The 27,465-nt window shown below is 41.8% G+C and overlaps 2 protein-coding genes across 3 annotated transcripts; one reads left to right on the forward strand and one right to left on the reverse strand.

Moving 5' to 3' along the window:
* The first annotated feature begins 2,108 nt into the window (after positions 1 to 2,108).
* On the forward strand, positions 2,109 to 13,274 carry ERICH5 (glutamate rich 5). Of its 2 annotated transcripts, none has more exons than XM_020785415.3 (4): positions 2,109 to 2,343; positions 5,074 to 5,568; positions 7,144 to 7,260; positions 12,041 to 13,274. In XM_020785415.3, exons 1-4 carry the CDS (start codon positions 2,253 to 2,255, stop codon positions 12,061 to 12,063), a joined length of 726 nt encoding a protein of 241 aa, XP_020641074.3. In that variant the 5' UTR covers positions 2,109 to 2,252; the 3' UTR covers positions 12,064 to 13,274. The 2 variants fall into 2 exon arrangements, with proteins under 2 accessions (XP_020641074.3, XP_020641073.3); XM_020785414.3 differs by lacking the exon at positions 2,109 to 2,343 and adding an exon at positions 2,617 to 3,232.
* A 2,026-nt stretch (positions 13,275 to 15,300) lies between these two features.
* Positions 15,301 to 27,408, reverse strand: RIDA (reactive intermediate imine deaminase A). The gene is made up of 6 exons (XM_020785395.3): positions 27,217 to 27,408; positions 21,875 to 21,980; positions 20,774 to 20,828; positions 20,029 to 20,097; positions 17,270 to 17,325; positions 15,301 to 15,654 (listed from the first exon to the last, which is right to left on the reverse strand). The coding sequence occupies exons 1-6, from the start codon at positions 27,279 to 27,281 to the stop codon at positions 15,592 to 15,594; spliced, it is 414 nt and encodes a 137-aa protein (XP_020641054.3). The 5' UTR covers positions 27,282 to 27,408; the 3' UTR covers positions 15,301 to 15,591.
* Between the last annotated feature and the right edge of the window lie 57 nt (positions 27,409 to 27,465).

The raw sequence follows: 27,465 nt of genomic DNA on the forward strand, positions 1-27,465 counted from the left end.
ATAGACTTCCCGCCTTTTACATTCTCCTCGCTCCAGGGGAATACATCATTTGTGGAATCGGTATTGGAGCGTTCAACACCACACAAGTGGTCCCGCAACAGGGATGTTTCACCACCGTGCCCTCCAACCTGGGGAGATAAGGGCTGGAACCATAAGGGGTCTCGCACGATACCTGGGCTGGTATATTCGACCCCGGTCCCCAATTCCATCCTCTCTTTTGCTCCTTCTGACCTTTCTTAGATAACTCGGGTGGAGTAGGTAACAGTCCGTCTCCCACCATCAGGTTTGGAAAGTCCTTCAGTAGCTTTGCGATTCTTTCTCTTTTCTCCCCAGTCTCCTCTGTTTGAACACTTCTCTCCTCTTGTGTAGTCTGAGTCTCCCCCTTTTCCTCCTCCTCTTTTATATCATCCCATCTCCACCCTTCTAACTCGGCCCTCTTTTCCCTTTGCTTCCCTTCAGCCAAGAATACTTCCACCGCCTTTGAATTTCCTGTTCCCTCCTCATCTAGTTTTATCAGCTCCCCCACGACACATCCCTCATTCCCCTCTGTCTGTAGTTTCTCTGAGGACGGCACACTTCAAACTCCTCGCTCACACCTGGTCAGATAAGGAGAGCGCACCAGTCAACATGTAATTGTTTCCCTGTCTAGAGAAGGATATTTCCTTCCACTCCTCCCTGCCAGTTTCAGTATAGGTGAACCCTCTGAGTTGCCCAGATCATCATACCCCTTTGTCATGGTAAGGAGGCTAGCTATCCCTATGGTGCTGGGCCAAAAAAATGGGATAATTCCCAGTCAGATGGGGGGGGGGGCGGCTCTCTGGCACATGAGGGCATCCACATGTTTCCTTTCACCATATGGTACCATGCTGTATCCATATCTATTGTCTATACTGTACAATGAACCTTCTAAGGCACCTGTGGCTTTCTGCCTTCATCGAGACTCAAAGAATGTACAGTAAGTGCATTGGATTGTGTTTGTTCATTTTTTAACTGACTGTTCCACAATTGCGGATTAGCACAGATGTCCACATACTGTAAAAGGTGGGGAAATTATTACCTTTATTCCTGGAAAACTAACAGAACCTTTCAAATGGAATATAACCCTACTGATTGGGTAGTCAGTTAGAGAGAAACAAAAGGTCTGGAATAACAGAGGGGAAAATCCTTGTCGTTTCAACCAGGTTGCTTCAGAATGCAGCAGACTGTCCCTCAGTAAAGCTTCAGACAGAGGATGGATCCCTCTCATCTCTCAGGGTCACCGAAGCCCTGGATCGTCTGTGCTGGCAGATGGGTCAGACTAAGAACCAGTGGCGGGGAAGAAAACGTTATCTTGTTTTTGTTCCTTGTATACTGAATTCATTCCTTTCAGGCAATTTTGGAAAGGAGGTTGGTTTGTAAATTCCCTTTTTAATTTCATGCTGGCTGTCCAGGTCTGACCAACGGGAAAAAAAACGCAGCAGAAATATTTCAATATTGGCTGCCTTTTCCATGGCACCCCAGACCTGCCGCCGGAGCTGGTCTGCCACAGGAGGAGCTCTCCCGCCTTGGGTGCGATGTACCTTGACGGGGCAACAGGCGGACGGACCGCTCGCACTTTAGCCTCAGGCGGCCAAATGTCTGGAGCCGAGCCCGCCGCGCTAAAAGCCCCCCCCGCGGCGGACGCCACGTGCCGCGCTTCCCCTCGTGACCTCGCTCGCCCTTCTGCGCCTCACCCCACACCACCCCTCTTCCCCTCCGCGCCACTTCCCCGGGCGCGCCTGCGCCGTGCGCTCCCGCTGCCCCGCGCGGCGGCCGAAGGCTGCCAAAAAAGTTGGCAGCGAAGCGAACCCGAGGAGTTCGGCTACCCCTGGCCGCGCCGTTCTTATGGCAACGGAGCTCGGGCGGTAAACACTCGGCCCGGCGCGAGCCTATGGGAGGGAACTTCCTCGGCCAGCGCCGCTCGGCGGGGGGCCGCGGGGGCGGGAGGCAGGGAGGGGAGCTCGGCGCCCACAAGAGGGAGCGGGAGGGAGAGAGGGAGAGGAGGCACCTGCTGCTTGCTGGTCGCGGGGGTTGCTGTCGCCGCCACCGCCGCCGCCGCGACGCTCATCCCTTTTCGGCTGGAGGCGAGCCAGCCTCGTCGGTTCCCCCTCATCCTGTAGCGGCGCAGCCCAGGGGAAGCTGCCCCGGCCGCCTCCTCCTCTCCTTTTGCGCGGCAGAGCGCGGAGTCGGGGGTCCCCACTCCTCCTCCTCCTCCTCCTCCTGCTTGTCCCGCCATGGGGTGCTCGAGCAGCGCTCAGACCCAAGTCAAAGACGGCAGCCGGCCGGCTTCCACGTCCCCGGACGCCAACGGTCTGAAGAAGTGCGGTGAGAGGCACCCTCTTGGCTCTTGGGCTTGTTCGGCTGGGCTAGCTGCAGTGGCCGGGGGCCGGGGCGAGCCAGCCCGCTGAGCGGTTCCCCCTCCCTTTGCATGCCTGGGTGTAGAAATGCCTCCCCCGGTACTAAGGCTGAGGAAGGGTCGGTAAGAAGGGCACGCCTGTGTCTGGAGGGCATTCCTGGCTGGGACCCTCGGACCTCAGTCGTCTACCATGAAGCTCCTGGACCTTCTCAAAAAGTGGGGGCGGGGGGAGCTCCAGGAGGTGACCAGCTGTTGTCGCTGAACTTTTTATTTGCTTCTAAGCAGCTCCTTCGGAAGTCAAGACCCTTGCCCTCCTCTATAGCTGCCTGCCCTGATTTATTCATTTACTGAATCTGTTTTCTGTCTTCAAATAGGACCACAGATTATCTCTAAACAAGTCTGTCTTCTTAATTCAGGTGTCTTTAAATTGCTGGATTGCAACCTCCATCACCTAGAGAGTATGATCATTCATACTGGCCAGCAGGATGGCGGTTGTACCTAATGTTGTTGTTTAGTCATTCAGTTGTGTGACCCCCACGGACCAGAGCATGGCAGGCCCTCCTGTCTTCCACTGCCTCCCGGAGTTTGGCCAAGTTCATGCTTGGTCAAATTCATGTTGTACCTAATAGGTTTTGCCTAATAATTAAATGCATGTTGTTGGACTAAAACTCTAAGGATTTTTCATCCTTGGGAATGTTGGTTGGGGATAATGGGATTTGCAGAGCTACAGGATTTGGAGGGCTACGATGTTCATCATCCTGCTATAAAAGTACAAACTCCAGAGGCTTCTCTCCCTCCCCCCCCCCCCCATTACACTCTCTGGAGCACACAGAGGTGGAAGTAACCAGAACATGGAAGGTATATTCTGCCTAGTTTGTTTGTCATGGGTTGTTCTTTTGTTAAAGCTATTGCTCCGGTATTTGGTCATCAGTAATGCAAATAACAACTAGCTTAAGATATCTTTACATAAAAATCCTACCCTGGCAGTGTAGAGCCTGTTGCGAACTGGATGAGGATGCATACATTTGGTGGTCGCTTGTAGATTGAGTTAATGAGGGCAATTTACACCAACTTGGGGGGGGTGCCCCTTGCCCCAGTCATGCACAGCCTGTACATGAACTGGGATGTAGATGGGATAAGATGGAATTGTTTATACAATAATGGAAACTGAAACAATCGGGAAGCAATGATTGTATCTGTCTTACAAAGACCATACATACTTCGAGCTTGAGGATGTTCTTAAATAAGATTTCCTCAAGTGTGAGTTACAATCACAATACATTTAGCCACCTTTTTGCTATACAGTAGTATTCTTTCTGGATATTTAAGGATGTTGCTGGTTTTTTGTGTGTGCATACCATGGTACTCTCTCAACTTGGCAACTGTAATATACTGTACAAGGAGCCATCCTTGACAGCAGACTGCAGCTTCAGTTGATTCAGAAGCTAGTTCTTGATTGTGACTTGGAGCCATAAGCTTGGGAATATATTATGCTGATATCATGCTTTTGCTTAGTAGAGTAAGTCACAACTAGCATGAGCCCATTAAATCAGTGGAACATACAGAGGAGCTGACTTGCTAAATCCCCACTGATTCAATGGGCCTGCTGTAGTTGTGACTTACTGTGCTAAGCAGGATTTCAGCCTATGTTTGCCTTAGTGGCTCATTCAGACTTGCTGATGTGGACAGGGAAGAAAGCAACTGGACTATGATGTCTCTGCTTTCAACCTATAGCGTGATAATCTTCACTCTGCTTTCCTGCTTCTAAGCCTTTTCTGGCTGACTGACAACTCCATGTTTCTCCTAACATGTGAAACTAATAGAAAAATAAGGACAACTCTAGGGGCACCTACAGTGCCACCTGCATATTCCACATCTTTCAACTGAGGCAACACCCCTTGCCTTTGATCAAATCCACAAAAACCTGAGCTGAATGAGAAGTTTTGATCGGAATCCTGTTGGTGTTTAATGCTTTGCATAAAGGAAATCACTTAAGTCTTGGTGGCAGGTTGTTATGCACTATTGAGATACTGGGTACATTCCTGGGTGTGTGTCTGATTTTGTGCTTGGGAACACAACCAACATTTTATTAATGAGTGGGAATATGCTGTCCAGAGTTAACACAATTTCCCTTATGCAAAGTAAACACAAATCAGCAATAAGATTCCAGCTGTTATCCTTTAAAGCTTCAGTAACTTTCTTTGTGTTGTTTATTGTTGTCATGGGCTAACGTGGCTACTCTCTTAGCACCAGAAAAGTAGACCCAGAATATCCTCTGGTGGCGATTGGTGGAGTAATGTATATTATCATAAATTATTCCTTTAGCTGTGTATGAGTATGGGAACCACATAATGGCAGGACAATGATCTTATAAATAGATAGGACGTAAATTTTAATAATATGTGGATCTAGATTGTCTGAGTAATAATTTCCAGAATAGTAAGAGCATTTCAGGAGCAACAAGAAGTCTTTTGGTACCTTAAAGACTAATAAATGTAATATGGCACAAGTGTCTATGTCATCTATTTCCTGAAAAATATGCATCATATAACAGGGGAGCAACAAATGGTGTTATGAGAGGCAAATGATACGCAGAAAGTAGAAATAATTTAAAATCACATTATTGCCAATGGTTATAAATAACAGTTTATGTTCTTGTCTTTTTCCTTTTCAAAATACATGATTTCTTGACAAATCAGATGACAACTTACCCATCACGAAAGAAAATGACACAATATCTGACCAGTGCAAACTTGTTGCAATAAAGAAAGCAGAGCTTGAACCTCATGGAACAAAACTCAGTGAGGGTTTGGCCAAAGAGGAGGCAGATGTTTTGATTCCAGGAATAACAAGTTGTGCCCTTTCTACCTGTCAGAGAGTAGACCCTGAAGGCACAGAGCCTCAGCCAGTGACACTGGAAGAGACATTGGACAGTAGTGGACCTTTGTCTCCACCTCTTTTAGAAGCTGGTGAGCCTTTGCCTGTGGAACCATCCAAGGAGGTTGTTCTTGAACCTTGGGATGCCAGCGAAGCTGCTGACGGTTTGGTTCCTCAAACTATACATGACAGTAAGCCTGAATCTGTTGAATCGTCACAGCAAGACACACCTGAGCCTGTGGCAGAAGAAAGTGCTAATCTTGTGATGGAAATTGTAAAGGAACTGCAAGTGGATGAAGAGGAACAGCAAACTGAGGGTAATAAATGCCTTCTTACAGATACAGAAGTCATGTTCTGACCTATATTGCAGATTCAACTGAGATTAATGAATTTTTGATACCAGGACCTGAGGGCAGATATTTTTTTTGTCCAACGAATTTCAACATAGCATTTGCAAATAAAGAGACTGCAGGTATCTTCTCTATAGAAGTTTTGGAAAATGGTGAAGAGTTCTTCTGAATGAGCTCAGTACTACCCATTGTGACTATTTTAGTTTATATAGTATATCTCAGTCATTTATGGTGAGTAGGTAATGGGTGACTGGGTGCGTGAGAAGCCATAGCACGGGGATGGTTACAGAATACAGTGGCACAAAGCCATTCTGATTTGTGGCTAGATCCACCCATCATGAACTCTGACATCAATTTATTTCTTTTGTCCTTTAAGGATTTTCTGGGGTTCAGTCAGTGCATCCTAATATTTGCTAAATCAGAGGTCCATCATATCCAACAGTGACTAGAAATGTCCTTTTGGAATATTTAATATAAAGGAGAAAAGGATGAGAATCTGAATTTTTGGGGGGGGGCACTGCCATCTAGCAATTGGAGGTATATTACCACTGAATACGAGTTCCCATAGCGCTGAGAGGACACTGGGCATGATACCTTTGAGAATACCTTACTCTGTTAGTCTTTTGACACAGGTGGTAGTACATCTGCAAAAAGCATTGTGTAGGCCCTAGGGGTCCTCAACCCCTGGGCTGCGGACCTGTACAGGTCTGTGGCCTTGGAAGGACTGGGCTGCCGGGATACATGAGCGGTGAGCAGGAGGTGAGTGGCGAGCGAAGCTCCGCCTCCTGTCAGCGTATTCCTATTAGGTTCTAATGCCCCTGCTGATCTGACAGGAGGCAGAGCTTTGCTCCCTGCTCCCCTCCTGGTGCTGCTAGAACAGCTGGGCCTGTGGCATTAGAATATAATAGGAGCCTGCACTCCTATTAGCTTCTAAACCACTGCTGATCTAACAGGAGGTGGAGCTTCGATTGCTGCTCACCATTTCTTTGTTACTGGTGTGAAATTGAGCTCGATTCAAAGCTATCCTCCAACAACCTACTGCATAAAATGTACCACCCACCCCCCAGTCCTTGGGAGAATGGTCTTCAACTAAACTGGTCCCTTGTGTCAAAAAGTTTAGGGACCACTGGTGTGGGGAATAAAGCCATATGATTTGAATGATGACCAAATTGATTACTGCTTCTGTGAGTTCAGATTCTGTTTACATGAACTTACTTGTCTGACACAATTAATGAAGGTAGACAAAACCTATAGAATGGGCTTTTTGCAAAGGGATTGTTAACTTAGTTTCACATTAGTGTTCTAAATACATGCATAATTTAGGGACTAAGCCAATTGACAGGGATCGTTATAAAGAGAAACAGAGAACACAGTGGTAGGTCCACTTAAGACATAATATGTCAGCTGGCAGGTGCTGAATGTTACTTGTGCTTCGCCCATCTCTTCTTTTTTTATATAAAGGAAAATGACATCCATAAAGTGCTGGGCCACTGAGTACTCTTTTAGTGTTTCCTGGCTTGATCTCTATGGTTACTCTTCCAGGTGAGACAGGAGAAAAGACGGAAACTGAGATGCACCATGAGATAGTAAGTGCGGGCTCTGAAACAAAAGAAGAAGAAACGGGAGAAGCTACAGCACCAGCAGCAACAGAAGAGATAGGTATGTTGATAGACAAGTAAAGGATTAATATCTTAGGAGCTCATAAAGCTGTGTTGATATTCATAATCTTTTGTTAGCAACTCCAGGGTAGTTCTGGCCTTAAATATAGGAGAGATTTAAACAGCATACTTCAGGCCTTTTCATCTATGCACCTGCTTATGTTTTACGTCATTAGCTATGATATTTGTCCTTTTAAAAAGACCCACACACATCTGGATGTGTCCTACATTCATTTTTTTGTTTGTTATTTTTCTACTTCTATACCGCCCCTTCAGTATTATCATTCTATGAGTAGTTCATAAAATTCAGTAAAATCATAATAAAACACCATATAATAAATACAATAAACCCCGTCACAAGCTTAAACAATAAACTTAGTTTTAAATAGAAATACACAAATGAGAACTCATTTGAGCATCTCAGGATAATATTCACACTAGTAGAAGGCAGCTTTATATAATTCTGTCTTAATTCACTTCCCAAAAACAGAACGTGAAAGTGCCTGTCGAACCTCTGGAAAATTTATTCCAGAGGGAAGGGCCACAACTGAGAAAGCTTGGTTCCTAGTGTTGGATATTTTGGCCTCCCTGGGTGTTACAGTTCTTAACTCCAGTGACTTCATGGAGCAGGTGGAACGGGTAGCTATTTTACAGGAAAGATGTTTGGCCAAATATCAAGGTTCTAAACTGTTAAGCGCTTTATAAGTTTTGACCAGTGCCTTAAATTGAGCACAGAAACTAACAGTCAATGAAGAAATGCCAAGACTGGGGGTATATGTTCAGATGTGTTGGTACCTGTAATCAGTCTAGCCACTGCATTTTCTACCTGCTGATGTTTCTGTACTGACTTCAGGGGCAGCTCTATGTATAGAGGTTATAGTAGTATTTTAGAGACTACCAATGCATGAACAACTCTTGTTAGGCATTTCCTATCCAGGTAGGGGAACAGCTGAGCAATCAAACGATGTTCATAAAAGCCACTCTTGGCCACAGAAGGCCTTTGCATCTCCATAGAGAGAGCTGAGTCCAAGAGTACCCACAAGCTGCAAACCTGATCCTTCAGGGGCAGAGTAACCCCATCAAGGCCAAGTAAATATCTGTCTTAATATCTGCCGCCTAGAGTGGTCGAAATGACTAGATAGGCGGGGTATAAATACAATAAACAAACAAACAAACAAACAAACAAACAAACTCATCAGGTCCAAGCAGCACTCAAGGACCCGCACAGCATCACCTGCAGATGAAGGAGAGATAGAGCTGTATGTCATCTACATATTGATGACAACAAACTGTAAATCTTTGTATGACTTCTCCCTGTGGCTTCATATAGATATTAAAAGCACTGAGGAATTGGCTGATCCCTTGAGATCCCATAATAGAGGTTCAAAGAGTGAAGAACACCTCCCTAAGCAGTACAATCGGGGACTGGCCCGTGAGGAAGGACTAGAACCACCAAAAAGCAAAACCCAAGTCCCAAACTCAATAGCCATGGTTGACACTATCAAAGGCCGCAGATAGATCTAGGAGGATCCTCCTGCCTGCCTGCCTCAGGAGAACATCTTGCAGGGCAACAAATGCCATTTCAGCCCCATGGCATGGCCTGAACTCCAAATGAAATGGATCTAGGCTATCCCATTTACTCCAAGAACACCTGCAGCTGGTCAGCCACCATCCTCTCAATCAACTTGCCTAGGAATGGAATGTCAACAATAGGCATATACCTATAAGTGTCCTGTCCACATCCTCAGGTCACACTAGCTAAAACTGATCCAATTTAACCTGACTAGACAGTGCATTGAACATCTCTGTCAGATCTTCAAGGAGTTAAGGTCACAACATAAGTATAGTCTCCAAACCAATAAAGTACAAACTCCACTAAATAAAGTACTATTTGGCACTGCTTAGGCCTCATCTTGAGTACTGTGTCCAGTTCTGGACACCACACTTCAAGAAGGATGCAAACAAATTGGAACAAGTTCAGAGGAGGGTGACAAGGATGATAAAGGGGTTGGAAACCGAGCCCTATGAGGAAGGAGTGAAAGAACTGGGCATGTTTAGCCTTGAGAAAACAAGACAGAAGTGTGGTATGATAACATTTTTCAAATACTTGAAAGGCTCTCATAGAGAGGAGGGGCAGGATCTGTTCTTGATCAACCCAGGGTGCAGGACACACAACAGCGGGCTCAAGTTACAGGAAGCCAGATTTCAGTTGAGTATCAGGAAAAACTTCCTAACCATTGGACCAGTACAGTAATGGAACCTATTTCCTCAAGAGGTGTGGGGGGGGGTCTCCAACATTGGAGGCATTCAAGATAAATTTAGACAAACATCTGGCAGATATCCTTTGATTTGTATTCCTGCATTGAGCAGAGGCTTTGATGGCCTTATAGGCCCCTTCCATCTTCACTATTCTGATCCGTTCATAGAAAAGATGTTCTTTAAAAAAAACCTTGCACTAGGGACATGAAATGGTGCAGAACCCTGATCAAAGCACTTCTGTTTAACTGGATTCATATCTAGTGTAAGATTCATATCTAGTGGAGTAAGACATGAGAGGGGACAGACTATAGGCAGGATGAGCTTAGCCTGTGAACTGCCTTGTTGTTAAAATTCGACTCTTAACTTTTAGAGTGAAGAGCTGGTGACTCTAATGTGGCCCCAAGCCTTCTGAAATGGATGAGCTAGCTGAAGGCAATAGATTTCAAAAGAGGCATGTTTGGAAAATACAAGGGTCAATTAAACCCTTTAAATTCCATAGTTACTATTTGTCAAACATGTTTGGCTCATGATCAGATTACAGTTACGGCTTTACTTTCATGGCCTTGCTTTTTACCTCTTTATAGTAGAGGTAGGTTTATCATAGGTAGGTTTGATGACTTCCCTCCCATGTCTGTTGAAGAACAAACAAAACAAAGTACAAGCTGACTAGAAACAAAAAAAGAACAGATGGAAAGGAGGGCAAAAGGGTTTGTCACTCACTCAAGTAAGCTCTAAAATTACAAGTATTTAATTTAGCTCAGTTGCACCCCATGGTAGAGGTTTCCTTTTTGTGAAACTGAAGGTCCTTCATTAGTTGTGGTGGAAACTTGAATCAAAAAACCAAAGGGTAGACAGTGGATTACAACAAGTGTCTCTAGTCTTTCTGAGAGACTTTAAAATAGTTGTGAGAGCAACCTCGCTTTGTAGAACTGTGATAGGCAATGAGTGGACCTCAAGATATTGTTGGACTACAGTTTCCATCAGCCATAACTAGCATGGCTGATATTGTATGTGTTACATGTTATCTGATCAGAACCAATTTATAAACACCCTAATAGGGTTTTAAAGTAAATGAGATATTTAAGGAGTAGCTTTGCCAGTTCCACATACCCTTCCTCATGTGAGTTTCCATGGTTGAGCAAGGATTTAAACGCAGGGCTCCTGTATCCTAATTTGCTACTCTATCCACTGCACCACACTGGATCTCAGCATAGTGAGGGATAAATGGAGTTGCAGTCCAGCAACACTTGGAGATCCCATAGGTCACCCACCTTGCTTTAAAGGCTAAAATGTCCAATTTGCCTAGACTTTAAAAAAATTAATCATGCTGTCTCAAATACTACTGAAATAAAATAGAAACAGAATCAGCCCTACAATTTACATGGAGTGAAGTGGATATCTGAAGTAGGAGATTAGGTATGACCTGAAAATGTGGACAGTTGTCAATTATTTAGCACTACTGTCTACCAATGACAGGAAGAGGGAGATTAATTTGTGGGATTTTCCAAGATGCCAGATTAACTTGACTGACCCTCTGGTGTCATGGTGGGTGAGAAGGGTGCCTGCTTTATCTCAGGCAGCAAGGTATCTTGGGCTGGCTCTTGACTTTGAACATAAAAGCTTCATTTTATTGCACAGGATTGTGAGTGACTGATAGGCAGTCAACAGATAAGTGTCCAATGGAAGTGTCTCTCCCCTTTGTTGTACAAAGCAAAGTAGTTTTGGGTGCATTTTTCTTTGAGAAGAGGAAGACTTCTTTCTGCTCATACACAATTAGTTTTGCACTGAGTTGAGTTTTTTGTTAAGCATTTCTTCCTGGCTTCTATGTTGCTGCTGCACTGGTGGGAACTATCTAATCTGTATTTATAGATTATATATTAAGTTTCCCCAGTTAAGAAACAGCTACCATTTTCAGCTGACCTCATTCTTCCACAAAAACTAGTTCATTTATTTTAAAAAAGGATGTTTTCTGATACAGACTATTAGATTTCCACTCCTTAATGCATTTTCTGTATAAGGTAGGAGGTGGAATTAATAACATAAAAACAAGGGACAGTTGCAAATGGATTGCGCTCTCAAGCCCTTTAAAACTGAGGGTTGAACTAGACAATGTACTGAGCACGTACAACTAGGACTCTCCAAGTGGCTTGCCATAGTATCCGTTTTTACTCAACTCTGTATCCCGCATTCCACCATCCTTTGTTTTGTGACTGATTATTAGAAAGTAATCTCGGGCTTAATTTGCAAGTCTCAATTGTTGAGGTATGTATGCCTGAGGATATTATGCTGTGAGAGGAAAGACAGGCAAATCATAGGGTATTTGTTTTTCTACTAGACAGGATGATGGCATGATTAAAAACCTTATCTGGAACTACTATTATCTGGTTATAATGTTGTTTTTGTTTTGAAATAATATATGTTGCACGAACATATGGTTTCACAAGTGTCTATCATTTAATTTGTATGAAAAAGCCAGTCTAGAGATCATTGCTACCCCTAACATATTTGTTTTTATATTATAGAAGCTACTAATAACGAAGAGTGACTCATGGCTTCTGACTGGACTTCATTTTTGGCTGTGCAAATAACATTAATACTGCAATATCTTGGTCTTTATAACAGCTTGTATGGACTTGCCACAATGATTGAACTCTAGGTGGAAAACATTTTAAGGATAGCAGTTCAGAACGTCACGTTGCCAAGACACCACTACGGAATTGCAATGTTAAGCCTTCAGTTCTGCCAGAGTGACTCCTCCTGTCAACTTTAAAGAGAATTATGTGTTACCAAATAACTTTGCTTTTCAGCTAAAAAATTACATGTCAAGGCTCATTTAGAACTACATAAACAATATAAAGCATGCAACTGTATGCAGGTGACTTTACATCTTGCATTGAATGCTGGAAAAATCTGTATGGTCTGAAGTAGGATAGGAATCATTTTGTCTTCCAGCCATAAATTATTTGATTGCACCAATAAAATAATTCTGTGAAGTTATCTAATAAATACAAACCTATACTACTGGAACTTAATACTGTTGCTACAGTATAATCTGATAAATGCATCAGTTCACTTTATCTGAAACTAATAAATATAACCCTTGCAATCCTGAAAACACTTGTGGAGTGAGAACTAGCATGAAATGATGGAACTGTGAAGTTGTGCGAAATGTCTGCTGATAAAACAGATCTCATTTACCCTTTAAGAATCATTGGTTTTAAAGGAGTATGCTATACACACTATACTGTCATTGAGATGGGTTGTAAAACTGTGAGAAATGTTTAATATTAAAAAAAATCAAGATTCTAATCATTAAGTCATAGTACTCTTGCTAACATATATTACTGGTACCTAAGGAATTACTTTCAAGTCAGTTACTGCTTCTGCAGTATAATTATACATTTCTGGAATGCTTTCTAGATTTCCTAAGTATGTGTGAATTCTATTTACTTTTACAAATTAATTTTGACTGTAAATATGATAAATGAATCGTTTGGTGCTTTCAAGTGTTTCAAAGTTGAACAGTGAGGGAATTTCACATTCAGGAAATGTATAGCCCGGTAATCATTCAGCATGTGATTCTACAGGACTTTTCTGTATGCAAACATTGAACATGATCATCTTCACCCATCTTGTGTCTGAGCCAGTGAATCTTTATTCTGCATCAGCAGAGGTAGGATATGGTTGACTCATATGCATTTTCAAAGTCTATGAAATGTAATTGTAACCACCAAAATAAAGAAAATGCTTAAGGAGCATCTGCGTGATGTGGAATAAAGTAGAAAGTAATAGGGCAATCCTGTGGAACAGGGAGAAGCTGAAGTTAAGGCTCACCAAAACACTACAGTGGTGCTTCGCTTGACGAGGATAATTCATTCTGTTGAAATCGCTGTTAAACGAAATCCTCATCAAGCGAAACAAAAAAGCCCACTGAAATGGGTATTTAGCCCATTGGAACGCATTTAAACGTTAATTTTTGGTGAATTCCCCCCCATTGAAATGCATTGAACTGTCGGTTTGACAGCTGTCAAACCGACAGTTCAATGCATTCCAATGGGGGGGGGGAATTCACCAAAAATTAACGAAGAGTCAGAACAAAGCCAAATTAAGTTTGCAAAGGTTTTACAAGGTGCACTAATGTTTCCAAGCATTTAAAACTGTTTTTGAACATTTTAAGACACTTAAAAAATAGCGAAAATGGACATCGCAAAACCATTGAAATGCATTGAATAGGCTTCAATGCATTCCAATGGGGGAAACATTGTTTCGCTTAGCGATGTTTCCTATGGTGATTTTCACTTAAGGACGGTAATCCGCTCCCATTGGAATGGATTATCTGGTTTTCAATGCATTCCTATGGGAAATGGTGTTTCGCTTAGCAATGTTTTCTCATAGCGATGTTTTTTTGGAACCAATTAACGTTGTTAAGCGAGGCACCACTGTATACTCCTTGACTTTTTGTCCATTCTTCCACCTCGTACATCCGTTTTTTGGGATTTTATTCATGTCTTTATCATGTACTTCAAAACAATATGGCAATTTCCATCCACCCACCCACCCCGAGGTTGTACCATATATTTTCCTGTTGATCATTATTGTCTTAGGAGATGGAGAAGCTGAGATCATGCAGCATGTTTGTGGCCAGTGGGGTTATGTGTGCAGCCACATGTGTGGTCTTGGCAAGGTGCACATACCCAGAGCACTACCAGATGGAAGAACTGGTAGACCATTTCCAAGTACTTTATACCAAGAATTGCTGGAAGAGTTGACATAAGTAAAATCTTATTTGAGAGCACATAAATTATTTTTATGTCACATCCATTTATTTAGTCACTCTAGCCCATAATCATTTTCTTACTATATGACATGGGGAAGACAACAAATCTGAAAAGGTTAACATCTGCTATTCATAAAGCTTTCCATGCGAGTCAGAACCCTGCAGAGTTAGAGGCAGGCAAGGATAGAGCATCCTCTTCCCATCTGCATAGAGAATATGCCTGAATTTCAGACAACTGAAACGGATATTCATCTCAGCATTATGAACTTTTTCACAACTGCGTACACTGTTTCTTCTCCCATCTCTGTCTGTTCTAGTTGTGAACAAGGTAAACTCTTCAATTGCTGTATTCTAGTTAGGGACTCTGCAAACCAAGTTTCAGTAAAAGTGGTCAGATCATACCTAACATTTTTTTAATTAGGCCTGCTGACAACTAGCTATCCTTAGGACTTTTAGTGCCATAATCAAAGGGACAAAATATTTTTACAATATTTTAAATGTATTTTTGTCTCTTAATAGATGTTAGAAAGTGCACAGACAACTCTTAGAATTTTCACATAACCTGTACTAATGAGAAGCCCACGTTGATGCTTGGGAAACAAATCTACAAAGCTCTTCAAGCATAAATTTTTGAAGCACATTTGCCAGGTTTGGTTTATATGAATAACTGTTACTGAGATCATTTGTAAGGCTACTAGGAGCCACAGGTTTGAGTATTCAAGAGCTGAGCAAGTCTGTTGAGGGCAATACATATTGGGGGGGGGGGAGGTTCACCGTAAGTCGGAGACGACTTGATGGCCATGTAACAACAACAAAGCAAGTTAGAATATGCAATTTTATTTGGCGGTGTTGAATAGACTTTTGACTAGTGGGTCTCAGTTAAGCTAATGAAATGGTACCAGCTTGATCTCCAGTGGGTAAAACTGACTGCTGCAACAATCCAGGATTTCTACTTTGGGAAGTTCCACTTGGAGATTATGAAAACATTAACACTAGGCAAAGAAGTATGAAACTTTATGAAACTGGTTTATTAGTTAACATTCCTCCTGAACATTTAACTTCTAGTCCCATTCATGGTTTTCTTCAAAATATTAAATCCCATACAACCTTAATGATAAAATGGGATGGGTGCCAAGAGGGAGGGGACTCTGTGTAAGTAGTATCACCTATCAGAAGACCTCAGTTGGGTTTCCATTCCTGAAGACAACTAGTTCTGGAAAGAAGCCAGTGGAGAGAACTGGGCCCTACAACAAGTGAGATTGAACCATAAAAAATACAGAGGCACTAGGTTTATAGTCATGCTGAGGCATCCTGGAGGGGTCCATGGACGGCAACAGCTTCTATCTCAACACGTGCACCCTGTAAGAAAGAAGTCAACTTCATTAGAAAATCAATTCATGATGCAGATGTCCTGTAATGATTGCATAAACACACCAATAACCTCCCAACAAATCTGATGTCAGAAAAGATCAGAAACTCATAGAATCCAAATGGTTCTCTCCAGTGGGGCTTTGTGGTAGCTGAGAGCACTTCTGTCCATAAAAAACTGTATACCATTAGTGCAAAAATGTTAAGTGAATACAACCACAATTTCCACGGGAGCTGTATACAGCACTAGACCAGCGTATAATAATAATTTTATGTTGCTAAGTTAATTTTAAAACATGGCGACCTTTCCCAGGGTTTTCTAGGCAGAAAATAAATAAAAGTGGTTTACCATTCCCTTATTCTAGGGGTGCCCTGGGACTCTGCAGCTTGCCCATGACTACACAGGCTGACCCTTCTTCCAGGAGGAACAGCAGAAAATCAAACTCTGCAGCTAGATACCTAAACCACTGAAAAAAAAACCAATGATACCACTTTTCCTTGACTAGATGAGCCTGTGCGGAATACTGTTCAGGGTATGTGCTTATAAAGACTTGCTTCTAGTAAAGCCAGGAAGTGTGTGTGCTCTGTATTAAACTGTCTGCTTGGAGCCTGTTTTCATGAAAGTACAGTCCAACCCACTTAAAGGAATCAACATATTAGAGTACTCTTCACTCTGTATTAAAATGAAAGGAAGACTTGCACAGGAAATCATTTATTCAAAACAAATTCCTTGGAACAAGCCTCTGTAGCGGATAGGCCTTGATGTGGTAGCTGTCTGTGTCTCAGTCACAAAATATCGCAACGGGTATTATGGTAGTAACTCCACAACCTAATGAAGGCGAATTCAGTGTACAGCTCCTTTTTAGTGAGGTATCTGAAACCTCTCGATTGAATGCAGTTGTTTATACATAATTTATAATTCTGTATTCACAAAGCAACTATTAAAAAACATAGATTTTGATACTATGGGGAAAAAACAAGAACACTGTAATAAAATGAAAGTCTTTTAGCACTTCAAAAGCTATCATATTTACCGTGGCATGCATCTGTGTGGATTAAAGCTCATCTTGTCTGATACACCTCTTTACCCTCAGAGATTTTAGTTATTTACATACAGAGAAATTGTAAATCATAGACAAATGGTCATGTAATCAGAGACCTGTCTAGGCATATTTGTAAAGCTTAAACATGCACTGCAATTATTCAGAACAACACTCTTGTCACTGTAGAATGCAGAACTGCCAGACAATGTACCCCTTGTATTTCATGGCCACTTGGCTCCTCTCTACAGTCCTTCATACTTCTATGTACGAACCAAAAACTCAAAAGAATAATGTGCATTTGGGGACATAGATAGCCTAGTCTGCAGAAGCCAACAGCACAGAAGCAAGTGAGTTAGTCTTTAAGGCACTACAAGACTTTGAGGCTGCTATCCACTTACTTGAGAGGAAGCCCCAGTGAACTTATTAGGACTTGCTTCAGATTAGAGAAATATAGGCTTGTACTTCAATAGGCAATGCAAATTCTTTAAAGCCCTTACATCTAAACAAGTTTATGTTCAAGAAACAGACAAAATACATTTTGTAGAAATAGAACAGAAACTTACTTTTGGAAGAGCAGCAACTTGATAAGCTGCTCTGGCTGGAAAGTTGCATTTGAAAACTGCATATAAAAAGAGAGAAATTTTCATGAACATTTTGATCACACCAGACACAGTTTTTTCTTCTCTTGTGCTAAACATCAACTAGTTCAAATAAGGTAGAATAAGCCCCCAATTATGCACCAGAATGCAAGTGCGCTCTGTGTGCAAGAAATGAATTCAGGACTCTAGGAATTGGAAGTTCCTTTTCTGAGAGCACACTTCTAGATCTCTCACATATATCAGAAAAAGTAACAGACGCAAAAGCAAAAAGCAAAGTGTACTGTTTATATACTGCCCCATAGCATTTAAAGCACTCTCTGGATGGTTTACAGTTTAATTATGGAGGCTACACAGGCTGTACTAGACTCCTTAAGTTTAGTAGCTGTGGCTTTATTTGTTTAAAAAGAACCCTGAAACCTTTAAAACCAAGTTACATCAGTATCCTGGTAAGTATTATCTGGATTTTTAAAACCCACAATTTTGGGCATTTTGCTTGGTCCTAACAAAGGGACTGACCAAATGTTCACTTTTTAAACTCAGACACTGTGATTTTTTTCTTTTCTCTAGCTAAAATACATTTTTACATTTAATATATCCAAATATGAAACCTTAAGGAACAAACTAAGTTCAACAGGATACATTTTGTTTGCATTTATAAGACATACTAAAATTAAGTATAGGACAACCAATGCGGTGTAGTGGATATAGTGATGGATCAAGTTTCTAGAATCCAGGGATCGAATCCCCTCTCAGCCATGGAAACTCACTGGGAGTGTGGAGCCGGTAAAACCACTCCATAAATATCCCACTTACTGTGAAAGCCCTATTAGGGTTGCTGTAAGTCAGTTCTGAGTTGACAGCCCATATCAATAACAAAACTAAGTATACAGTAGCTTGCCTCATTTTCTCCAGAATTTCAATTCCTCCTATTCCCCCTCCTATCAAAAAACATGTTTCTTTTAATGACTTCACCATTTCTGTATAGGAACTCAGTTTGACACTCAGATATGGGCCAACCTGAACATTAGGATACTAGGGCATTCTGTTACATCAAATAACTGGAGCAGCCTTTCTATACTGATGCTGCAATGAATGTCACCTCTTGCTTGCAAGATGCAGGATCTGGATCAGACAAGAGTTTGAAAGAGTTATTGTTTTACAGTAGAATTCCTAACATCTTCCAGCTGACATGCAGTCTCAAAAAAGTTACTTTCTGAAACTCTAATAATTTATTGTACATTAAATGTTTATACTGCCCATCTAGTGGCATGTCACTACTCTGCGCAGTTTACAAATGTGAAACACAAATGTAAGAACCTAACCCCCCATCCCAAAATAATCTAAAAACAACCCCATAAAAGAGCCTGCGATAGCAACGATGGACACAAACAGAATCAAGGTATAACATAAATACAAACAATTATAAAGGGAGGAAATTGCAAAAATCTTTAAAAAGCAACGTTTTTATTAACTTTTGAAATATTTCTTGGCGCACCTCCACCTGTAACACACTCTGCAAGGAGGTGGCCACTGAAAAGGCGTGGTTCCTGGTCATAAACTTTTAGGACTCCTTCCGGGTGGCCACCTGCATCATCAAAGCTTGGGAGAAGCATGTGGTACAGGTGGAAAATCTCAAGGAGAGGCGCTCCAACAGGTAATGAGGTCCCAAACCATTAAGGGATTTGTATGTCAACATTAACACCTCGAATTTGACATGGAAGCACACAGGCAATCAGTACAGTACTAATTAACCAGGATGGGGGAAGATACAATTATATCTCAAAACACCCAAAACCAGCCTGGCTATAGCATTTTGCACCTGTTGCAGCTTCCATACCACCTTCAAGGGTAGTCCTACGTAGAGAGCATTGCAATAGCCAATCTTCAAGATTACTAATGCATGAACTAGTGTTATTGTGGAATTCCTGTCTAGGTAGGGCCACAGGTGTGCAATCTTCACAGGTTGAAGAGAGGCAGATCCGGCCATGGTCAAGATCTGTTTCTCCATCAACAGTGCATACTCAAATTGTGGGCCTGGTCTTTCAGGGGGAATGTAATCCCATCCAGGCCTGGCAGGGAACCTCCTAACCAATCAGGGTCCCCTTATAACAACAAGATCTCCATCTTGTCAGGATTCAACTTCAACCTGTTAGCTCTCGTCCAGTCTGTAACTGAGGCCAGATAATGCTCCAGAGTCTGCACGGCTTCCCCCGCTGAAGATTAAAAGTAGAGAGTGAGCTGCATGTCATCAGCATATTGATGACAGCACACTCCAAATCTCTGGATGAGTTGCCCCATCAGCCTCATATAGATGTTGAACAGCTTTGGAGAGATGATTGATTCTGGTGAGACCCCACACTGATTGAGATTTCCCATGATAGAATGAAGTTTTAAATCTGGAAACCTAATTTTGCTTGCTTGTCTTTGCAAAGTAGTAAGATTTAGGCTAGACTAAGAGACTAGCCAAGGGTTACCTACTGAACTTCATGGTTAGATAGGAATTGGAACTTGGATCGCCCCAGTCCTAGTTCAATAACAAATACACAAATTACACATACTAGAAACAAAACAACACATTCCCATTGCTTTTTGCCATCATTCACCTCCCCATCCAATCTCTCTCTTATCTACTGATATGTTTTATGTGGAGACCATCTCAGCATGCTTTGCAACTTATGCTTGCAGATGGCAGTAATGTTACACACACCATTGTCTCTACTTACATTGCTTGTAGATTTCATTAACATCATCAAAATCCTTCATATCAGCCATCAGCACTGTAGTCTTTACCACTAGAAGTTAGAAATTGTGAACTATGTAAGCCATGTTCCAAATACTCAAGCTTTTTTAAAAAGTAAGTATAATTAAGGCTTCATTCCTGTGAACATTTCCTTAGAGCCCCACTGAACTCAGGAAGACTTACTCCTCTATAAACCTGTATAGGCGCATGCCACAAGTGTCTCTCACACTTGTCTCAAGCATTTTATTTCATCAGTTCTACCTACATTCCATACCAAAAAAGTCTGATTTGTCTGCAGTTTCCCAGGTACAACAATCCTGCCTTGTTCTGTGCACTTCGCAGAGTATAACTTAATACCAAATGTAGTCACTGATGAGGCAACTTGCTGACATCATACATGAAATTCAACAATTCACGGTATCAGAGGAGCAGAAGTTACTCTTCCAAAAGGAGGTGGTGAAATACACCATCATTAAAATTCTGAAAAACCTTGAAAGAGAGCCCAGGAAGTTGATTATATCAACAGGTTGCTAATATAATCTATCTGTATTAAAAACAGAAATGGGAACTGCAACACTGGGCAAATTTGTAAAAATGCAAAGAACAAAGGGTCTTAGTTGCAATGCAGAAGATAATCTTCACTGCTCTACCTCAGACATTCTAACAAGGTAGAAATTGTGCGTTTTCCCCCACTTCACATGTATGTTACATTACCAAAGTTTACTCACCATTGCCATAGTCACAACCAGCAGCTTTCAGAATTTCTCCAATATTTTGAAGGGCCTTAGGGGAACACAAATGTGTTCTTGTCACGTAAACATGTCCATCATATTCCAAGGACTCACAGAAGGGAGCATTATATACAATACCATATTAAAACTTGAAACCAGCCATTTATAATGGAATATATAACATTCAGGAAAACTTCAAAGCATCAGGGCCCATAAATATAAAAACAAACTTGAATTCCATTAATCAATCCAAATAACTAAAGCAGCTAACATTATCTGAATTGTGATTTCATGTACAAGAACCTTGGAATAAAGGGGGGAAATCCATGTAGTCAGGTGACTCATGTGCAGAAACCAAAGTCTAAGTTGAGTTATAAATTCATTGGATCATGAATATGTTACAAAGGTGAGTTTTCAAGTCCTTCAAGACCTCCTCACTAGGTATATAAGTTACCAAATTTGAAGGGGTTGGGAAAGAAGAAAATAGTCCCCCAAAGCTCTGCCTAGGTAACTATTGATCTTCAGCACAAACTGCTAGCTAAGCAAGACAAAGATCATACATAGATCCATTATAAAACAGATTGTCCATGTAATCAGTTTACAGTTTCTTCCTCGGCATCGACAAAAGCACTTCTGGAACCCTCAGTGAGGCATGGAGGTCCCTTCTGCTCAGCCTATAGCAGAAAAATGGGGAACATCCCGACTTTATCCCAACTATGAAGGAAGTTACAAGTATGTCATGATTTTCAAAAGCCAATTAACATGGAATGGATAGCCGAACAATTGCACCGCAGCTGTTTTTGAACATGCACAAGCCACTTTGTTGAGTTTGGCCCTGCTGCACCAATTGGAAATAGAGACCCTGTCCTGAAAATGACAGCTATTCCAGGAAATCCCTGGGCAGAGTACCCCGATTTACATGTTCTCTGGTAGCTATATGATTAACTGGGTGTGCAGCTATAGGCAGAGAGACCCAACCTATGTGGCCATGGAGACTAGACACTGAAACACCATCCATATCTGAATATAATTTTCAAGCCTAGTGGGCATCCCAGAAACACAAGCTATACAGATAATGACAGTGAGACAAAACTTTACCTGTTTGGCTTGCTCCTTTGCTCCTCCAGGTACAAGCTGCCCACTTGCAGGATCCATGCCTAGCTGTCCTGCGATATACATGGTCCGGTCTACTAACACTGCTTGACTAAGGTTGAACAGCACAGTAAAAAGAGAAAAAGAGATGGAGGGGGAGGGGGAGGGGGAGAAAGAAATGGAGAGATTTAACTTCTGCCTCTTAACATCTTGGCTTACTTTTGAAAATGGATCGATTTTCCAAAGAGTTCCTGTTTTAAAAAGCACACACATATTTTGTAGATTTTTGAAATTACAAGACAAGGCTTGCTGCATCAGACCAAAAGCTCAGCTTATCCAGCATCCTGTGCTTACAATGGCCAATCAGATGCTTCTAGGAAGTCTTCTGCTGCTGTTTCCTCCCAAACTAGTATCCAAAGACATACTGTTACAGGAGGACAACTATCAAAGAGAGAGACTCAGCTTAAAGAAAACCATCTGAGGAAATATGTTGCACCCTCCCACTCCATCACTTTGTTCAAGATCTATGGCTGCTTCTCATGAAACAACAGAACATCTAGCTTAAAACCAAGACTGACACTTGAAATGTGCAAAGCCAAGTTAGAATGAAAGGGTGCAATCAGCCAGGTTACATCTAGCAACCTCATAGCCTTGCTGTGCGCTGGATTATGGAGAAAGCCAGAGAGTTTCAGAAGAACATCTACTTCTGCTTCATTGACTACGCAAAAGCCTTTGACTGTGTGGACCACAGCAAACTATGGCAAGTTCTTCAAGAAATGGGAGTGCCTGACCACCTTATCTATCTCCTGAGAAACCTATACGTGGGACAGGAAGCAACAGTTAGAACTGGATATGGGACAACTGATTGGTTCGAAATTGGGAAAGGTGTGCAACAAGGCTGTATATTGTCTCCCTGCTTATTTAACATAAGCAGAATACATCATGTGAAAGGCTGGACTGGAGGAATCCCAAGCCGGAATTAAGATTGCCAGAAGAAATATCAACAACCTCAGATATGCAGATGATACGACTATGATGGCAGAAAGTGAGGAGGAATTAAAGAACCTCTTAATGAAGGTGAAAGAGGAGAGCACCAAAATGATCTGAAGCTCAACATCAAAAAAACTAAGATCATGGCCACTGGTCCCATCACCTCCTGGCAAATAGAAGGGGAAGATATATAGGCAGTGACAGATTTTACTTTCTTGAGCTCCATGATCACTGCAGAGGGTGACAGCAGCCACGAAATCAAAAGATACCTGCTTCTTGGGAGGAAAGCGATGGCAAACCTAGACAGCATCTTAAAAATCAGAGACATCACCTTGCCAGCAAAGGTTCACATAGTCAAAGCTAAGGTTTTTCCAGTAGCGATGTGAGGAAGTGAGAGCTGGACCATAAAGAAGGCTGACTGCCAAAGAATTGATGCTTTTGAATTGTGGTGCTGGAGGAGACTCTTGAGAGTCCCCTGGACTGCAAGGAGATCAAACCTATCTATTCTGAATGAAATCAATCTTGAGTACTCACTGGAAGGACAGATCCTGAAGCTGGGGCTCCAATACTTTGGCCATATCATGAGAAGAGAAGACTCCCTGGAAAAGACACCGATGTTGGGAAAGTGTGAAGGCAAGAGGAGAAGGGGACGTCAGAGGACAAGATGGTTGGACAGTGTCAAAGCTACCAACATGAGTTTGACCCAACTCCAGGAGGCAGTGGAAGACAGGAGGGCCTGGTGTGCTCTAGTCCATGAGGTCACGAAGTGTCCTACACGACTTAACAACTAAACAACAGCAAATATTAAATACTGGTATCTTGTCTCAATCAAAATACTGTAACATTTTTATCTGTAGATATTTAGTTATGTTCAAAACATATTCTATGAAAGAATCAAAGCCGATATTAGTCATAACTCTATGATGTTGGGGAAGGAAATGTCTGAAACATTGGCATCTCGTTAAAGACAAGACAGCAGCATCTCCTTCAAAAGAAGCTGTACTAAAGTGGACTCCAGACAGACAGGGACTCCCTTTTTCCTTTTATTTTTCTCACACTGATTAATCTTTCAATGAAGTTCAGTTTTCCACTAAAGACTGAAAAATGCAACTGGAACAAGTCAAGCCTTGAATATTGATTTATTAAATTTATATACTGCCCCATTTGTGGAAACACTACTCTGGGCAGTTTAAACAAAAAAATAAAACTTATATCCTTCAATGCACCTTAAGAACAAAAAACACATAAAAATACAGTTATACAACATACATTATAACCACAAATCACCCTTTAAAGATATAGATTTTTTTAAAGGGAAAAAGTAGTTATTGATAGCATCCCAGAGATTCAGTTATTAAAGGCAGCTTTAAATAATTCAGTCTTTACCAATTTTCACAAAATAAGAAGGGAAACAGTCCTGCTTATCTCTGCTGGCATTTTGTTCTTGAGACTAGGGGCCACAGTCGAAATGGCACAATTCCTTGTTTTGCCTTGGTCTCCCTTGGTGTGGCCACTTTTAATGGCATGAATTGAAAGGAGATGATGGGATTACAACAATTTATTCTACAGCTATTTTTCACATGAGAGATTCAAGAAAATTTACATATATTAATTAATGTTCTTGAGCAGAGAGAATTGCAAATGAACGAAGTGGGGATGAATTTGGATGTCAACCAAACTAAAATGTCGCAAAGGGTACAAAAAGCTATGATGCATATTTAACTGGCTGCTTAAACAAAGAACATTTCAGAAAGACTGAGCTCAGCCAAAACCCACAACAGAAGTTGTCAAATCAGTGAAGATATCACATTGACATGAACCCTCTTTTCATACACATGAATAGAATTCTTAGAACTAATTGCTTTTAACAGGAAAAAAAATCTGGCAGCAATTGTAATTTGGTATTCAGTTTGAATTTTTAAAACACAATCTCTTTACACAGTCACGAAAGTATGGACCTGGTGTACATGCGATGAAACAAATTTTCAAAATTTCAATTTGCTCCACATTTTGGCCACCATGGCAGGTGAGAACAATACACATAGGAAAACAGGACATTGGCGGGACTCCCTGTCCATTCTTGCTCAGTGTTGCTGCTCCTACCGTGTTACCCCAAAAATAAGACAGGGTCTTATATTAATTTTTGCTCCAAAAACACATTAGGGCTTATTTTCAGGGGATGTCCCCTCCATGTACAACAATCTACATTTATTCAAATACTGTCATGTCATCATCTTCTGGTTGCTACACAATGGTGGAGGGTCGGGTTTCACTTAATGGGGGCTTATTTTTGGGGCAGGTCTTATATTACGAGCATCCTGAAAAATCATACTAGGGCTTATTTTCAGGTTAGGTCTTATTTTCAGGAAAACAGGTTATTAACACCAGCACTCTTTGCTATGGGGTCTCAGTTGACATTTGCTACCTGAATCTCCAAATACTGGTATGGGGGACTGAACATAGGATGTTTGTATGTAAAATATACTATTTAAATGCTATTAAAGGTAAAGGTTCCCCTTGACATTTAATCGAGTTGTGTCTGACTCTAGAGGGCGGTGGGCCCTGTCTCCAAGCCATAGAGCCAACATTTGTCCAAAGACAATCTTCCGTGGTCACATGGCCAGCGCGACTAGACATGGAACGCTGTTACCTTCCCACCGTGGTGGTACCTATTTATCTACTTGCATTTTTATATGCTTTCGAACTGCTAGGTTGGCAGGAGATGGGACAAGCGACGGGAGCTCACTACATCGCGTGGATTTGATCTTATGACTGCTGGTCTTCTGACCTTGCAGCACAGAGGCTTCTGCAGTTTAACCCACAGCACCACCATGTCCCTGACAAAATGCTATTAAACCATGGCACATTTGAGATATCTGAAGTACATGGCAGTGCTTCCCAGAAAGATGTGCTTATATTGAATTTCTTTTAAATGGTTTCAAAACAGCCGTAATGCACAATGCAACTGACTTTGCTTGTAATCCTCCACAGTTTCCTTGAGTAGGGCCTGTTGAGCTCAGTGAGTTTCATCTCTAAGAATAGGTACAGTATATTGAATTGCACTCTTCAGGAAGTTCAAAAAACCACACAAGAGTTCAAAATGCGCATTACCTGTATGTGTTGTGTGTACCTTAATCATAATCCTTTATGATACTTGTTTTTTAAAAATGAATTTATTACCTCAGAAATGATTTGTAAAAATAATAAATCCATCACAATTAATATTTAGTTATTATGTATAGCTATCACTTAGCTATCACTTTCAGTGACCTCTACATAGACTTATTTCTCAACCAAAGTTGATGCAGTGCACACTTTTGGAAAAGCCTGCAGTCAGCTAAAAGTTATTCATTGACTTTGGATTGCAGGTTGTTGTGTAATATAAGGATTTATTTTGTTGAAAGTAGAAAGTGAGAAAGAATGAATGCAAATGGAAATGTAAAAGATAAAGTATCCGTAGAGTTTATATATAAATCATAAAAGGTCTGTCTCCCTTCTGATCTTATGATTCACACTTGCACTGGTTACAAACAAATATAGGAACTCTCAAAAACAAAACACTTCTCTCCAATTCTAAATGATTTTAATTTCCACTACTGGTCAGACCTGAGACACCCCACCCAAAAGGTGAAAACATTATGTAGCATAAGCACTATAAGTTTATATTACTTTTCAGTTGATTTTAGACTGCAGTCTTATTCATGTTGACTCAAAGTAACCCGAATTCATTTCATCTGACCTAACTCTCACGTAAATGCATAGAATAGTGCAGTCTTTTGCCTCTCCATCAGTAGCTCTAATTTCTGAGAAAGCAGCATAGGACTGAACGGTTTACAACAACATACTATACACCTCTACACAGAAGTTTCATGAATAGGGCTTAATTCCAGCTAAGTGGGACAAGACCATGGCCTTAGTCCCGAAGATAAGGTACTAGGGAGAATACGGGGCACTGTTACAGAATTTCTGCAGATTAAAGCCCATTTCCTCCCATGTACATACTGCTACTCTTTTTACCACTTGAAAGCCAACCCCCCCCCCCCCAATTATTACTCTGCCCCTGATCAGGGAGACAGGATTTCCGGGGGGTGGTAGGACTGCTCGTCTGTTCCAGCAAAAGCAGTCTTGGGACACCTTAAAGACTCACAAATCGAGTCCCTGGAAACTTAAACTCGTTAGTCCTTAAAGTACTAAAAGCCATTTTGGTGGCTTTAGGAGTATACAATCCTAAATTGCAACTGTGGACAGATCGGATTCTGTGAACAGCTGCAGCCCCCAGGGAAAGCACTGCAAATTGTTCGCCGTCTTGTGGCAGCGAGTTCCCCAGGTGAGCAATGCGCTCTGCACGTCAGCCGTACCTGTAAGGCCCTATAGCAGCAGGAGCCTTCGCAGTGCTGATAATTTTCTTCACTAACGTGGCCATGGCAGCCGGTCCAGAGGCACCGATCACCGAACTGATGGCGAACGAAACCGGTGCCTCTCCGCTCCTGAACTTTACCTGCCCACCGGCCCCGCCTCGAAGTCGACCACGCCTCCTTCCCCGCCCCGCCCCCCCGCGAGTCAACTTTACGCCTCGCCCCCTACAGCCCTTCGGCTCCGCCCACCCA

The sequence above is a fragment of the Pogona vitticeps genome, chromosome 4, assembly GCF_051106095.1.
Source record: "Pogona vitticeps strain Pit_001003342236 chromosome 4, PviZW2.1, whole genome shotgun sequence".
Lineage (NCBI taxonomy): Eukaryota > Metazoa > Chordata > Lepidosauria > Squamata > Agamidae > Pogona > Pogona vitticeps.